Here is a 12,042-nt window from a genome sequence, read left to right on the forward strand (position 1 = left end):
GGTCAGTGAAGAGACGAGAAACAGATCCTGCCTAACCGTCTGGGGGTGGAGGGTGGAGGATTGTTGTTCCTGGAAGCCAGCTCTCTCTCCCCACTCCCAAACAGGCCAGATGCCCAGGACAGATGTGTCTTTAACATCTGTTTCCTCCTGTTGGAAGCAGGCTGCAGGTACGCCTATGGAGCCAGTCACGCGGTGCCGGAGCCTCTGCCCCAGCCTCCACAGACCCCCGAGGCCAGGCCCAGCGCCTGCGCGCTCAGGTGCTCAGTGACCACTTCCTGAATGACTGAGGGATGCTCTGCTCCCCCAGGTGCCCTGCTGCTCTGAAGCTTCCCTTACACACCAGACTTGAACCCTGCACGAGGCTTGAACCCTGCCTGCCCAGCTTCCCCGCCTGGGGACCCTGGTCCCCGGGCTGGTTGTTCATCCACTCTCAGCCTCGGGTTCCTTGTCCCTAAAGTTTGGGGTGAAGCTAGAAGTGCAGACACATCGAAGCATTTGACAAGGCCGCTCGAGGCCTGGGCAGCTTTCCTGCAGAGAAGGCTAGCCTTGCAGCACTGGAGCCTGGGGTACTGGGGGTCCCGCGGGTTCCAGGGAGCCAGACTTGAGCTCTGCGCAGACTTAACGCAAGGAACCACCTCCGCCAGCCCGGAGAAGGAAGAAGGAGGAGGCAGCGGACACTGGCCGTGTAGAAGCTTCTAGAAACAGGGCTGCTGATGACCACAGTAACAGCATCAACCATAAAGCGGCCCATCTGTCGGCCCACACCCTTCCCGGCCTGAACTTCCCGCCGGGGACCACGGAGGCCGGGCGGCGTCGGCGACCCGGCCGCCGCCCCAGCGCGCGCCCCCCGCCCGGGGCAGTTGGGGAGCCCCCGGGGCAGGGCGCTCACCAGCACCGCGGGGCGCGGGCCCAGCCTCGGGCCGGGAGCGGGCTGCGGGCCAGACATCACGCCGCCGACTCCTCGCTCCGGCGGCCCCGGGCGCGCCTCGGGGGCGGGCGCGAGACTTGGGAGGGGTGGGCGCCCGCGGAGGCTCGGGCCTCCTCCGGGCGCGGGGCGCGGGGCGCGGGAGCGGGGCGGGCGCGCGCCGCCCGCGGCTCCAGCACAGCGCGGCCGGCAGGTGGGCGCGCGCTCGCCGGGCGGGGGTCCGGCCGGGCCGCGCGCCTCCCCCGGAACTCGGCCGTGCCATTCCCATGATGCCCAGCCACCGGGCACGGCTTCCGGAGCGCGACCGCCGCCGCCCCGCCGCCGCCGGTAGGTCCGGGGAGGGGGCTCCGGGGGCCGCCCCGCCCCGCGCGCGCGCGCGCGCCCCGCCCTCCCGCGCGCCCCCGGCGCCGGCGGCCCGGCCCCTCCGCGCCGGGGCCCCGCCGCCTCCCCGGGACGCGGCGCGCGGGGCGGGGGCCGGCGCGGCGCCGAGTGGGCGGCGGGCGGGCGGGCGTGCAGGCCGCAGCGCGGGGCGGGCGGCGGGCGGCGGGCGGGACGCGGCGGGGCGGCGGCCGGGCGCCGGGTGCTCACCTGGCCCGGCGGGCGGCGGTCGCGGCTCCAGGGGCGGCGCCTGGCCCCGGCCCCCGCCCGCGCGCCCGCGTTCCTCGAAGCCGGCCGGGCGCGGGGCCCAGGTGCGGCGCAGGTGAGCGCCCCCGAGGGCCCCGGGGCCCGGCCTCCCGCACAGATCGCGCCCCGCGCCCCGCCCCGCGCCGCTTCCGGGAGGGTCCCCCGGCCACCGGCCGGCCCCTTGCCCCCAAGCCCACGGAGCCCGGAGCGTCGCCCGGGGCGCAGCCCTGCCCCGAGGCCCGACCCCTTCCTGTCCGAGGACCGGGTCGCCGCCCCACTCCGGGCGCCGGGATCCCGCCTGGCAGAGGCCGCGCGGGGGGCGAGCGCCCCCGGGCCCAGAGCACGGTCAGCCGGGAGGGTCTCGCCGTGCGTCCGGGCCCCCGCAGGCGCAGGCACTGGCCCTGCAGCCCTGCTGGGGAGCCGTCCTTACTGTACTGTCAAGTCTCACCTTCTGGCAGGCCGGGCCAGATTTCCAGCCCACGCCCACCTCAGGCTGGCCCTCCCGAGAAGACCCTCCTTCTGGGCCTTGTGTCCTGCCCTCACCTCCCTGACCTCGGGGGAAGCCCGGCCTGGGAGGGAGAGCGGGAGCTGCAAGGCGCTGCGGTGAACCCGGGGCCAGGCGCGGCCAGGGGAGGAGCGCTAGTGAGGCCCTGGCCTCCTGGAGGTTGGTGTGGAGACTGAGAAGAGGCCCAGGTGCCCTCCTCCACAGTTCAGCTGCTGGCACCACGTGGCTTTGGGGCGCATGGCTGGGTGTCCCCACAGCCACTCTCTAGACATGGTTCCGGGGCTCTCGGGGGGCAGGGGGGCAGCTTCACAAAGCAGGAGCTCCTGGCTTCAGCTCACAGGCTCTCCAAGGACAGTTCAGGGGAGTTTTCCAGAATGACTCATCTCATGTAGATGCCTGTCTTAAAGCCACAAGCTGTTGCTGGAGACGCCCTCTGAGTTTTTAACCTCATTCTTGTGCTAGGTGACCTGACAGTTCAGAAAAGTGCTCACTAGGAGTCTCAGCTCTCGACAGTCATTTAAGAGCAGCGAACGTGGTCAAGGTGATGAGGCGAGAGCAGCGTTTGTGCTTCCGGCCACTCTGGTACCTAGAGTAGAAACCGCTGCAGCTTGGGTTCATCCCTGGGCCCGTTTTTCAGACAGCATTGCTGTTTAAAAAGTTAGTATTCTCCATTTAGACTCTTCACAGCCCAAGGCCCACAAGGACGTCTCGTAATCTCTGTCATTTTGCCAAGGCAGCTTGAGTAATGACCACAGCAGGGTGGGCACAGGCCAGTGAAAGAGCCCTCCACCTCCCCACTGTTGGTCCCCACTGCCCTTGGGAGGGAGTCTCTCTGGAAGGTGGTGCTGGGGGAGAGGTCGCACGCTGTCACGGGTGCTAGAATCAGAGAACTGGTAAATAGCTTCACGGGCTCCCTGCCGTCACCATCCTACAGGGTCAGACCCAGGGCCCAGGAGAGCTGGGACTCAGTTGTGGTTAATGGTATTTGGCCTCAGGGTAAGTTCTTCCAAAATTGAATTTTGAGTCCTTAAATGAATGCGATTTCTTTCCCCCCAAATATTTACCAGCTGTAGTTTCAGCCTCTGAATTAGGTCTCTGATTCTCTTTACTCTTGGCAGTCAAAAGTCTGTTTAAAAAGTGGGCACAAGATGCGGTGGAGTATACGGGGGGATGAAGACCCAATCCCTGAACAGTTCTGCAAACATCACACTGAACCTGGACTTGAAGAGAATTGCAGGTAATTGCAGCCAATTCTTTTACATCGTGGTCTCACTTTTTGAGCGTAAATAACAACAGACAGCAAAGGACTTCCTTCTGAATTGGTCACACCCTCTGGTTGATTGCTGGTCCCCGCTATCTGGGCATATCTGTGCCTAGGTGGCCGGGCCAGGCTTTCTTGGAAAGGATGGTGGTGTGTAAACACAGGATTCTGTGCTCCTCAGGAAGGACGCTCCTGGGGGAGAAGACTCTGCCTGGGAAGCCAAGCAAACACACAGGCCACTTCCGGCCACCCCCCAAGGCTTCAGGGTGGCAGCAGCCCTGCCAGGCACTGTTTGAGGTTGGAACTCAGTTCCCCTGTTTACATACGCACCGCCAGGCTCTCCTCTTGCATCTTGGCTGCTTCACATTCCAGTTTGGGGAGAATCAGAGAGGTCAGAGGAACGTGTTAAGAATTGACAGTCATGGGATGTATTTTGCATCTTTCTAATGGGCTCTGTACAGCCTGCATGGCGGTGGTCCCAGACCTTCCATGTAAAGGCTGTTGGAAGCAGGTCTTCAAAATGTTCCCAAGACCGGCTGAGCAGTCCTGCTGGCCCAGCCATGTTTGGTCTGAGATTGAGAAACTGTAGAGAAACCACAGCATGAAGAAGGATGCCTGACTGTTTGGGGCAACTTCTATATTAATTACCTAAAAATCATCATACAGTCCCACAAGACCATCTGGCAAATACACATTCAGCGTTTTCAAATAAAGAGGTTTTAGTGTAAGTGACCCTTTAAAGATGTTTGGGGAGATGATGTTTAAATGCTCACCTCACATAACTTCTTGTTTCAGGAGTGGCTGTTTCGCATCAAGGTCACACCTGCCCACGACGTCTCCCTGAATCTGGATTCATACTAGTTGATCTTTTCCCCCAGCAGAGAAGCCTTGAGTCTTTATCTGATTGGTACCTCCTGACAACTCCCAGAGATAAATAAAACCTCTGTTCCTTTGCCAGAGAAGATGGACAGAGGGACGGGGAAAGGACACTCATGCGAGCTCCTGCGAGCTCGGTGCAGGTGGCTGGGAAGCATTTTCTCATGAAGCTTCGCGGCCGTCCTCCCTCTGCAGCTGAGGACGCTGAGGCCCAGGAGGCGTGAGTGACTTGCCCGGGGACCCGAGGCCAGCTGGACCCCCACCAGGCCCGCTGCTTCTCCGGGGCCTGACCCAGGGCTCTGTCCCCGCGGGCCCTCTCCTCCAGGATGTGAAGCCGGCAGAGGAGCAAAGTGCCGCCTCTCTGCACGTCCCGTCGGCTAGGATGTTTCTCATGAACGCCCCTCCTGTGCTCGCTCTGCCGTCCAAATGGGAGGCCTTCGGCCCACCCGGGAGCTGTAGGTTTCCCAGATGCTTCTCGGAGCCGACAGAGGGCGTCTCGAGAGCGGCGGTGAGCGCCAAGGTGCACATGGTCATCAGCACGCTTCAGGGGGACAGGGCCGCCCTGGGCATGAGCGGCGAGCATGCCCGGCAGAGAAGCCAGCGGGCGGAGAGGGGCCGCGGAGCCGGGCCGGCCGCCAGCCCCGCCTTCGCTTCCTGTGGTCTTGCTGCTGGTTTTGACCCCAAGGGGGAGGAGAAGGCCGCAGACCTTGGCCCCCCGGTGCCGGACTCGGACAGTGACGACTCTGTGGACCGTGACATCGAGGAAGCCATCCAGGAGTACCTGAAGGCTAAGAGCGGAGCCGCCCCACCGCCCACGGCTGTGGCCAGTCGATGCAAACCAGAGCCGCCTCCAAGTGGCGCCCCAGCCGCCCCGTGTCCCCCAGACCTTGCAGCTGGCCCCGACCGTGTCCCCTGCAGCCTCGGGGGAGCTGGCGAGGACCAGGGCTCCACCTCCCCACTCAGCATAAGCAGCGAGGACTCCTTCGAACAGAGCATCCGGGCGGAGATCGAACAGTTCCTGAGTGAGAAGAGGCAGCACGAAACCCAAAAGTGTGATGTTCCTGCCAGCCAGAAGCCAGACCCCGACGACAGCCTGGCCACGTCGGCGTGTAGATCTGGCAAAGAGCCGACGGCCAAGGCGCACCAGCAGGACCTAGCGGGCCCCTGTAAGGAGTTCGTCTTCCGGAAACCTCCCAGGTCCACAAAGGCCAGTGTGCTGTCCAGAGGCCCCAGGTCCAAGGTCACCACCGATCCTGCCACCGGCCGCCCCGCAGAGACAGCCCCGAGCAAAGGTGGAGTGAGGAGGGGCGCTGGCCCGGGGAGGAGGGGACGTCGAGTCAGGAGCGCGGCCCCGGTGCATGAGGTGGCTGACTCGAGCAGTGACGATGGCATCGAGGAGGCCATCCAGCGGTACCAGCTGGAGAAGAGGAAGGAGGCCAGCGGGGACCCGCCGCCGAGGACCCTGCCCACGGAAGAGAAGGGGCTCGGGCCCCCCGCACATGCACACGGCCCAGGCCCCTGCACACGGAGCGCCTGGCCTGAAGCCCACGGGAAAACCCCGGGCAAGAAGAAATCGGTGGCCACAAAGGCTGCGGACCTCAGCCCGGGTGGCCTGGACCCCGACCACCCCCCCAGGCCTCCCCGGGAAACCGTGGCTGCCACACCTCCAGGAGGCACAGCCACCAAAAGCGCATCTGTGGACGGGTCCCCCTGCCGCGCAGACACATCCGCAGAGCTGATGTGCGCCGAAGCCATCCTGGACATTTCCAAGACGATCCTGCCGGCCCCCCTGGAGGGCAGCGACAGACCCCCACCCGCCAGCCCACTCCTCTGTCCCCCCGAGGTACCTTCCCGCTCCGAAGATGACAGCAGCTCCGTGGACAGTGACGACAGCATCGAGCAGGAGATCCGGACGTTCTTGGCTCTGAAGGCACAGGCAGGGGGCTTGCTGCCCAGGATGGAGACCTGCCTGCGGCCGGCACACAGCGCACTGCCGCCGCCCAGCCTCGGCGCCCCGGCCTCCAAAACGCCAGACCTGTCGCTGGGCTGCAAGAGGAAACGCGGAGGCAGCGGCCACGCGGTGCGGCCCTGCACGCCCAAGAGGACCAGAGAGACGGCCGAGGCACAGGAGGGTGCCCAGGATGCCGACCGCAGCCAGGGGAGAGCACAGCCCAGCCAGGGGAAAGCCAGCGAGGCCCCCGGAAGGGAGGGCGAGACGCGGGGCCAGCCTCACCCCTGCAGGACGGGCATGCCAGGTGCTGAGCACGGAGCCCCAGACATGTGGGGTGCCGTGTCGCCAGGCTCCGGGAAGACGGCCGAGGTGAGGCGCGTGGACGAGAAGGAGAGCTCCGAGGACAAGAGCAGCTCACTGGACAGTGACGAGGACCTGGACACGGCCATCAAGGACCTGCTGCGGTCCAAGCGGAGACTCCGGAAGAGGTGTAAGGACCCTAGAGCCGGCTGCAAGAAGAGGGTCAGGTTCAGCACCACAGAGACGCAGTTCCTGGATAAACTAGGGGGCCTCCAGAAAGACTGGAAAGACCGGAGCCCACACCTATTAAAAAGCTGCCTCTCAAAGTCCAAAAAAGACAGCAGGGAGAGCCCGGGGAGACCCTCGCACGTCCTCTGCCGAGATGCGGTGAGAGCAAAACCAGACGGCCTGGTGGCCGAGGATGTGCCCCCAGCTCCCCGGTCCAGGGGCAGAGCTGCAGGAGGCAGCCTGTTCTCTGGTGAACTGGAAGCCCGTGAACTTCACGGTCCGGCCCCAAGCCCCAGTTCCCTGTCTGATGACAGCAGTTCCATAGACAGTGATGACAGCATCGAACTGGAGATTAGGAAGTTTCTGGCCGAAAAGGCCAAGGAGTCCGTGAGCGGGTCCGAAATTCAAGGAGGGTGCCCCACCGCTCTCAGGACGGGGAGCGCGGCCAGGCCAGAGCTGCCGTGCCGGAAAGTGCCAGCTTCCGGCCTGGCCCTTCAGGCCAGCATGTGCACGCGGAGCCAGAGGGGCAGGGGGCCCTCGCAGCCGGCCGAGGGGCCGAGGGGCCTGGGGAGAGCCTCCGCTCCGGCCGGGAGGAGCAGCCCCCACGCTGAGCAGGCCTGCCTCCCCGCAGCCCTGGCGCCGCCCAGGAGCACCAGCCGCACGGCATCTGCCAAAGGGCCGCCAGCCAGCAGGAGGAGCGTCTGTGCTCCCAGAGACGGGAGCCCCAGGGGGGCCGAGGCCACCGCGGGGGAAAGCGCGTTTGGTCAGCTCCCTGAGGCCGGCACCGGCCGGAGCGCGCTGGCCCGGACCCCGGGCACCGAGCGGGATGGGGGGCCCCGGGCCGGCCTTGCCTTGCCCTGGGCCGACTTTGCCCCCCAGAGCCGGCTGCAGAGCACCTGGGCGCTGAGCTCGGATAGCAGGGACGTGGCAGCATGGAGAGGTGGCCTCGGGGGCCAGAGAGAGAAGGGGCCGGAGGGCCAGGTCCGGGGCTCGCCCAGCCTCGCCATGGACCCCCGGCGAGGCCTGCCCTTCGCTGGCTTCTCGCCACTGCTCTCCACGCAGCTGTTTCACTTCGGGAAGAGCGTCTCCTGGGGAGGCAAGCAGACCAGCCTGTTCAGTCCCCCGCTGAGTCTGCCTCTGCAGGGCCCGTCCTTCTCGGCCTTCCGAGAGGCGCCGGTCAGCCACGGCCCGGTGTTCGGAAGCTCACACTTGCTGGTGAAGCAGGAGGGTGGCCGCTGGCCACACAGGAGGTCCCGGGCAGGGCTCAGTTTGCCCAACAGGAGGACCTCGGGGCCAGAGGAGAGCATCTTAGACCTGCGGTGCGGGCGGAGGGGGACGGACAGAGACGACGGGGTCCAGGAGGCCCTGGGCAGTGATGCCAGCGACTTCAGCGATGCGTCCGTAGAGGAGGGCAGCAGCCCCATGGCCAAGGGCCCCACACTGCAGCTGTGAGCACCTCCCGACCGCAGCGAGCACAGGGAAGCCCGCGCGTGCGTGTGTGTGTGTGTGTGTGTGTGCGCGCGCACGCGCGCACGTGTGCGTGTGTCCCCACATGTCACATGCTTGTGATGAAAGGGGGGAGCCCTGGAGGCCCCTGTACAACCTGTATATTTGTACACTAACGCGAAAGGATGTTTTTATTTAACAGATGTGTCCTGGTAAATATGATTTTTGTAGGCTTTTTGTAAATTATTTAAAGTGCTGTAAAAAATATTTTTGGCAAATACCGATGTTCGGTTTTGTAGGGCGTCCCTTGCGGCAGTTTTCCGTGGTCTCCACGCAAGTCTTAGATCAGCAAATGCTTGGTTCCGACCGTCCCTGCACTTGGGGTTGATCACTGGTGGCCGTGGCCAGTTGTGGCCGCAGTTCGAGCCTGCGGAAGGCTGCGGCGGGCACCCTGCCTGAGACTGACCAGAGTGCCCCAGCGGTCTTGGTTGGGACGCTCCTGGACAGTGCTTCTGACGTAAAAGAGCCCCCAGCGCCCGGGAAACCCGAGGGTGCCTTCGATCGGAAAAAGCGTTTCAAAGCACAGAGGCCGGAGGGCAAACCGGCCGTCCCGGTTGCACGTAAAAATCCCCCATGAGATCTCGGGGCCGGTCACCAGTTCACACCTGACGTCTGTGTTGTTCAGTGTCCAGTCCTGTTCGGTTACGACAGGATTCTACCAGCTCAATAAACCTCTTTTTATATGGGAGCTGCCGTCCTTCGTTTTTAATCACTGCTCTACAAGGTCCCCAGCAGGCCTTGTGTCTTCAATGTCCTTGTCCTGATCTGTGCAAACGAAGAGGCAGTGGCTGCTTCACGGGTTCTGGCGCCCGGTGTCCTGAGGACTGAGGACAGAGCCCAGCATCCTCCGGGAACTGGGCTCGTTGGGGGTGCGCTCCACCCACAGGCAGGCGTGCCTGTCCCGTCCCTGTGCTCTCGGTGTGTTTGAGCAATGGTGCCAAGCACCACAGGGAGGAGCCAGGCGTCCTGCGTCTTCTGCTCTGAGGCTGCCGCGTGGGGCTGAGCCCTGACACTTACATGCAGTCGTCCCGCAAACTTCGATCGCCCCCGGCTGTGCAGCTCATCAGTTCAGCTGCAGTGGACCTGGAGCAAGGTTTAATGTGCCACTGAAGTTGTTTGTTATTCTAATGTGCAAGCAAATTTTCTACTTGTTGTGCCGCCCAAACGGAGCCGTGTGCTGGCACCCACAGGCAGTGTCTGCTGGGTCAGAGGCTGTGACGAGCAGGCCCTGTGGACTCCGTGACCGTCTGGTGCCTATACGGTGTGCATTTGATATTTCCGTTGTCTAATATTCATTCACTTAAGTGCTTCCCAGAAAAACAATTCATTAATCCATGCTTTAAATTTTATTTAATTTAGAAGGAGTGCTTTTAACACTTGAAAACAAAAATCAACTTGTTTTGTATATAAGAACATTTTTTTTAAATGCTAATAAATCAAGCACTGCTCACAAATCAGTTGATGTAGTCTGTCCTCTGCAGAGGGGCCTTTGCAGGATGTTGACATGGGAACCCAGCGTCTGGGACCTGTCCGTGTTACGCCTGTGTGGTTGTGCATTTAACCTTGTTGTACATTTAGCCCCAAGCACCTCTCTGCTCCTGCGGCCCTTCCCAGTCTCCCCCAGACCCTTCGCACCTTCCTCTCCCCCAGCCACCCCAGCCCCGGTCTGTGTGCTTGCTTGGCAGTGCAGGCCATGCACAGTTTTCACAAACGACATAAACGTGGTTGTGCGGGCCCATCCCTGGATGACCAACAAGCCATACTGCAGGAAAGCTTTTGCTTCCCCCACACACACATCCTAGGTCAACTCTGGCACACGCCTGGGCCAAGGCTGGAGGTCCCCCTGCACCCTCTCTGCGAAGGGGGCTGCAGTAAGGGACAGGTGGAGGCAGCTTCGAGGAGTGATGACTGTCTACGTTTGCAGCCCTGGCCCAGCTCCTCTGCTGATCTGGGCCCGACCTCTCATCCGTGCGTCTCGGCATCCCCAGAGCTGCTGCACAAGACGGCACGTATGCCCCCAGCTTGCAGGAAGGATCTCGGGAGGATGTTACCAAATCAATCTGTAATTACTAAGACCTACAGGCAAGTCTGACCCAAGGAGCCCATCTCGCTTCCCAGTGGGGAGGGGGGTGTGGCTAGGTGCCTGGGGCCACCGGTTCGTTTCACTTAACGCAAAGAAGGGGAAGAGACCTGGTTTTTGAGGTTTCCGATGCTCTGGGTCAGGTCCTCCTGGGGTCACTGTGTCTCTGCAGGAACTGCCGCCTTTTCTGGAAAGAATCAGCCCGTTTCAGAAGTCCCAGCAGAATAAGATGGTGGGAAGAGGGGAAAGTCCTGGAGGTTAGTGTTTGATGTTCACCACCCGCGTCTCCGCCTGGAGGAGAGCGTCTTCCTAAAGAGAGGAGTCACTCTGAACTGTCTCTGTTTCTCAGAATCTGGCTTGCGAGCAGGTTTTCCCAGACTGAGAAAACCTCCACACGCCGGGTAAACCAGGCATTTAATTTAAATCCTAGCACTTCATCTGCTCATATAAAACATATTGTCGCCTTGATCCCCAGCCCCCCTCGAAATTAATGTAAGGGCCCATGTAGAGGGGGAGAAACAGCACAACCCCGCCACCCCTGTCTGCAGACCACAACCAGGTTTATACCAGGCCAGGCTGCTGGGGAGGAGGAATTGCTATATTATTTGCAGAATATTTGAGATTTCTGGTGTTTTGTGTGCCAGAGGGATTTTTCCCCCATTGTCCACATATTTTACTATGTATTTGAAACCATTTATTCTGACTATAAATAAAAGATTAAATATCACTGAAGAAAAATAGAGAAACAAATGAAAATATACTTTTAGAGGAAGGAGTCACTGGTTTTAACTCAGGAGCTAAATTAAGCAGTTAGTAAAGTGTTGTGAAACTTTGTCAGTGTTTCATTTCAGAGTGGAATAACAGGCCAGATAAAGCAAAGACCTAGTTGTGGAAGGAGAGAGAGCTTCTCCGGAATTGCCATGCAGTTTATTTAATAATCTGGGGAAACTGGGTTTTGTTACCCTAAGTGTTTCGATTGCCTTTCCCGTAATTGTTCTGATTGGATTTAAGATTTCGAAAGAACTCAGTACAAAAGTCAGAAGAATGATGGGTGTCATTTTCTTCCCATTTTTCAACCATCCATTCTGTATGCTATAACTCTGAACAGAAGGCACGTTCTGGTACCATAAGATTAGACCTGTCCATCTAAACTCGTTTATTTTCCCTCAACACATAAAGATTCCAGTTTGAAAATATGTTAAAAAGATGCACTTCACAATAATCCCTGGAGTTCCTATATGATGCATGCAAATATGTAGGAAGTTAGGGCGGGTCTGTGGGGTCAGATGCTGATGACCTGGCCCCTCCCAGGACCCCCCAAGGCGGGTTCAAGCCCGGGGCCTGCTGCAGGGCACTCCCTCTGGACCCTAATTTTCCCATCCATAGATGGAGGTACAGGAAGACCTGCCCCAGGCACGAGCATCAGATGAAGTGATGCTGCCGAAACCCTTTGAAAACCATGAGACAGCAGACAAGCAGAGGCCAGCACGGCAGCTCGCGGGGGCCCAGGCACCAGGAGCGCATGGGAACTGGGGGCCTGAGCCGGAGATGGTGGGTGAGTTTTCAGGAAGACGGGCGTATATCTTATACCAAAGTTATTTCTGTTGTCCATCTTTCCAGACGTTCATTCTACATACAGAGTCTAACTTTCCATTAACTCATTAGCAAGGGTTCTGAGATATGGATATAGAAGTATTGGTTATTGGCTATGACAATTAATCAAAGCACTCCAGTGCCTGAATTTGAGGCCAGAATTCACTTCGTGAAGCTCACCAACGCCCTTGGC

General features: G+C 60.8%; 1 protein-coding gene across 5 annotated transcripts; it reads left to right on the top strand.

The window, feature by feature from the left end:
- The first annotated feature begins 1,229 nt into the window (after positions 1-1,229).
- Positions 1,230-9,618, top strand: PPP1R26 (protein phosphatase 1 regulatory subunit 26). Of its 5 annotated transcripts, none has more exons than XM_057724376.1 (3): positions 1,230-1,252; positions 3,173-3,291; positions 4,111-9,618. In XM_057724376.1, the coding sequence occupies exon 3, from the start codon at positions 4,574-4,576 to the stop codon at positions 8,120-8,122; it is 3,549 nt and encodes a 1,182-aa protein (XP_057580359.1). In that variant the 5' UTR covers positions 1,230-1,252; positions 3,173-3,291; positions 4,111-4,573; the 3' UTR covers positions 8,123-9,618. The 5 variants fall into 5 exon arrangements, with proteins under 5 accessions (XP_057580359.1, XP_057580356.1, XP_057580355.1 ...); XM_057724373.1 differs by lacking the exon at positions 1,230-1,252 and adding an exon at positions 1,491-1,625; XM_057724372.1 differs by lacking the exon at positions 1,230-1,252 and adding an exon at positions 1,660-3,050.
- Positions 9,619-12,042: the final 2,424 nt, after the last annotated feature.

This window comes from Hippopotamus amphibius, chromosome 2, assembly GCF_030028045.1.
Source record: "Hippopotamus amphibius kiboko isolate mHipAmp2 chromosome 2, mHipAmp2.hap2, whole genome shotgun sequence".
In the NCBI taxonomy this organism is placed as follows: Eukaryota; Metazoa; Chordata; class Mammalia; order Artiodactyla; family Hippopotamidae; genus Hippopotamus; species Hippopotamus amphibius.

Coding starts and splice junctions, on each gene's coding strand:
- PPP1R26 (XM_057724376.1), top strand. CDS start 4,574: ATGTTTCTCATGAACGCCCCTCCTGTGCTCGCTCTGCCGTCCAAATGG.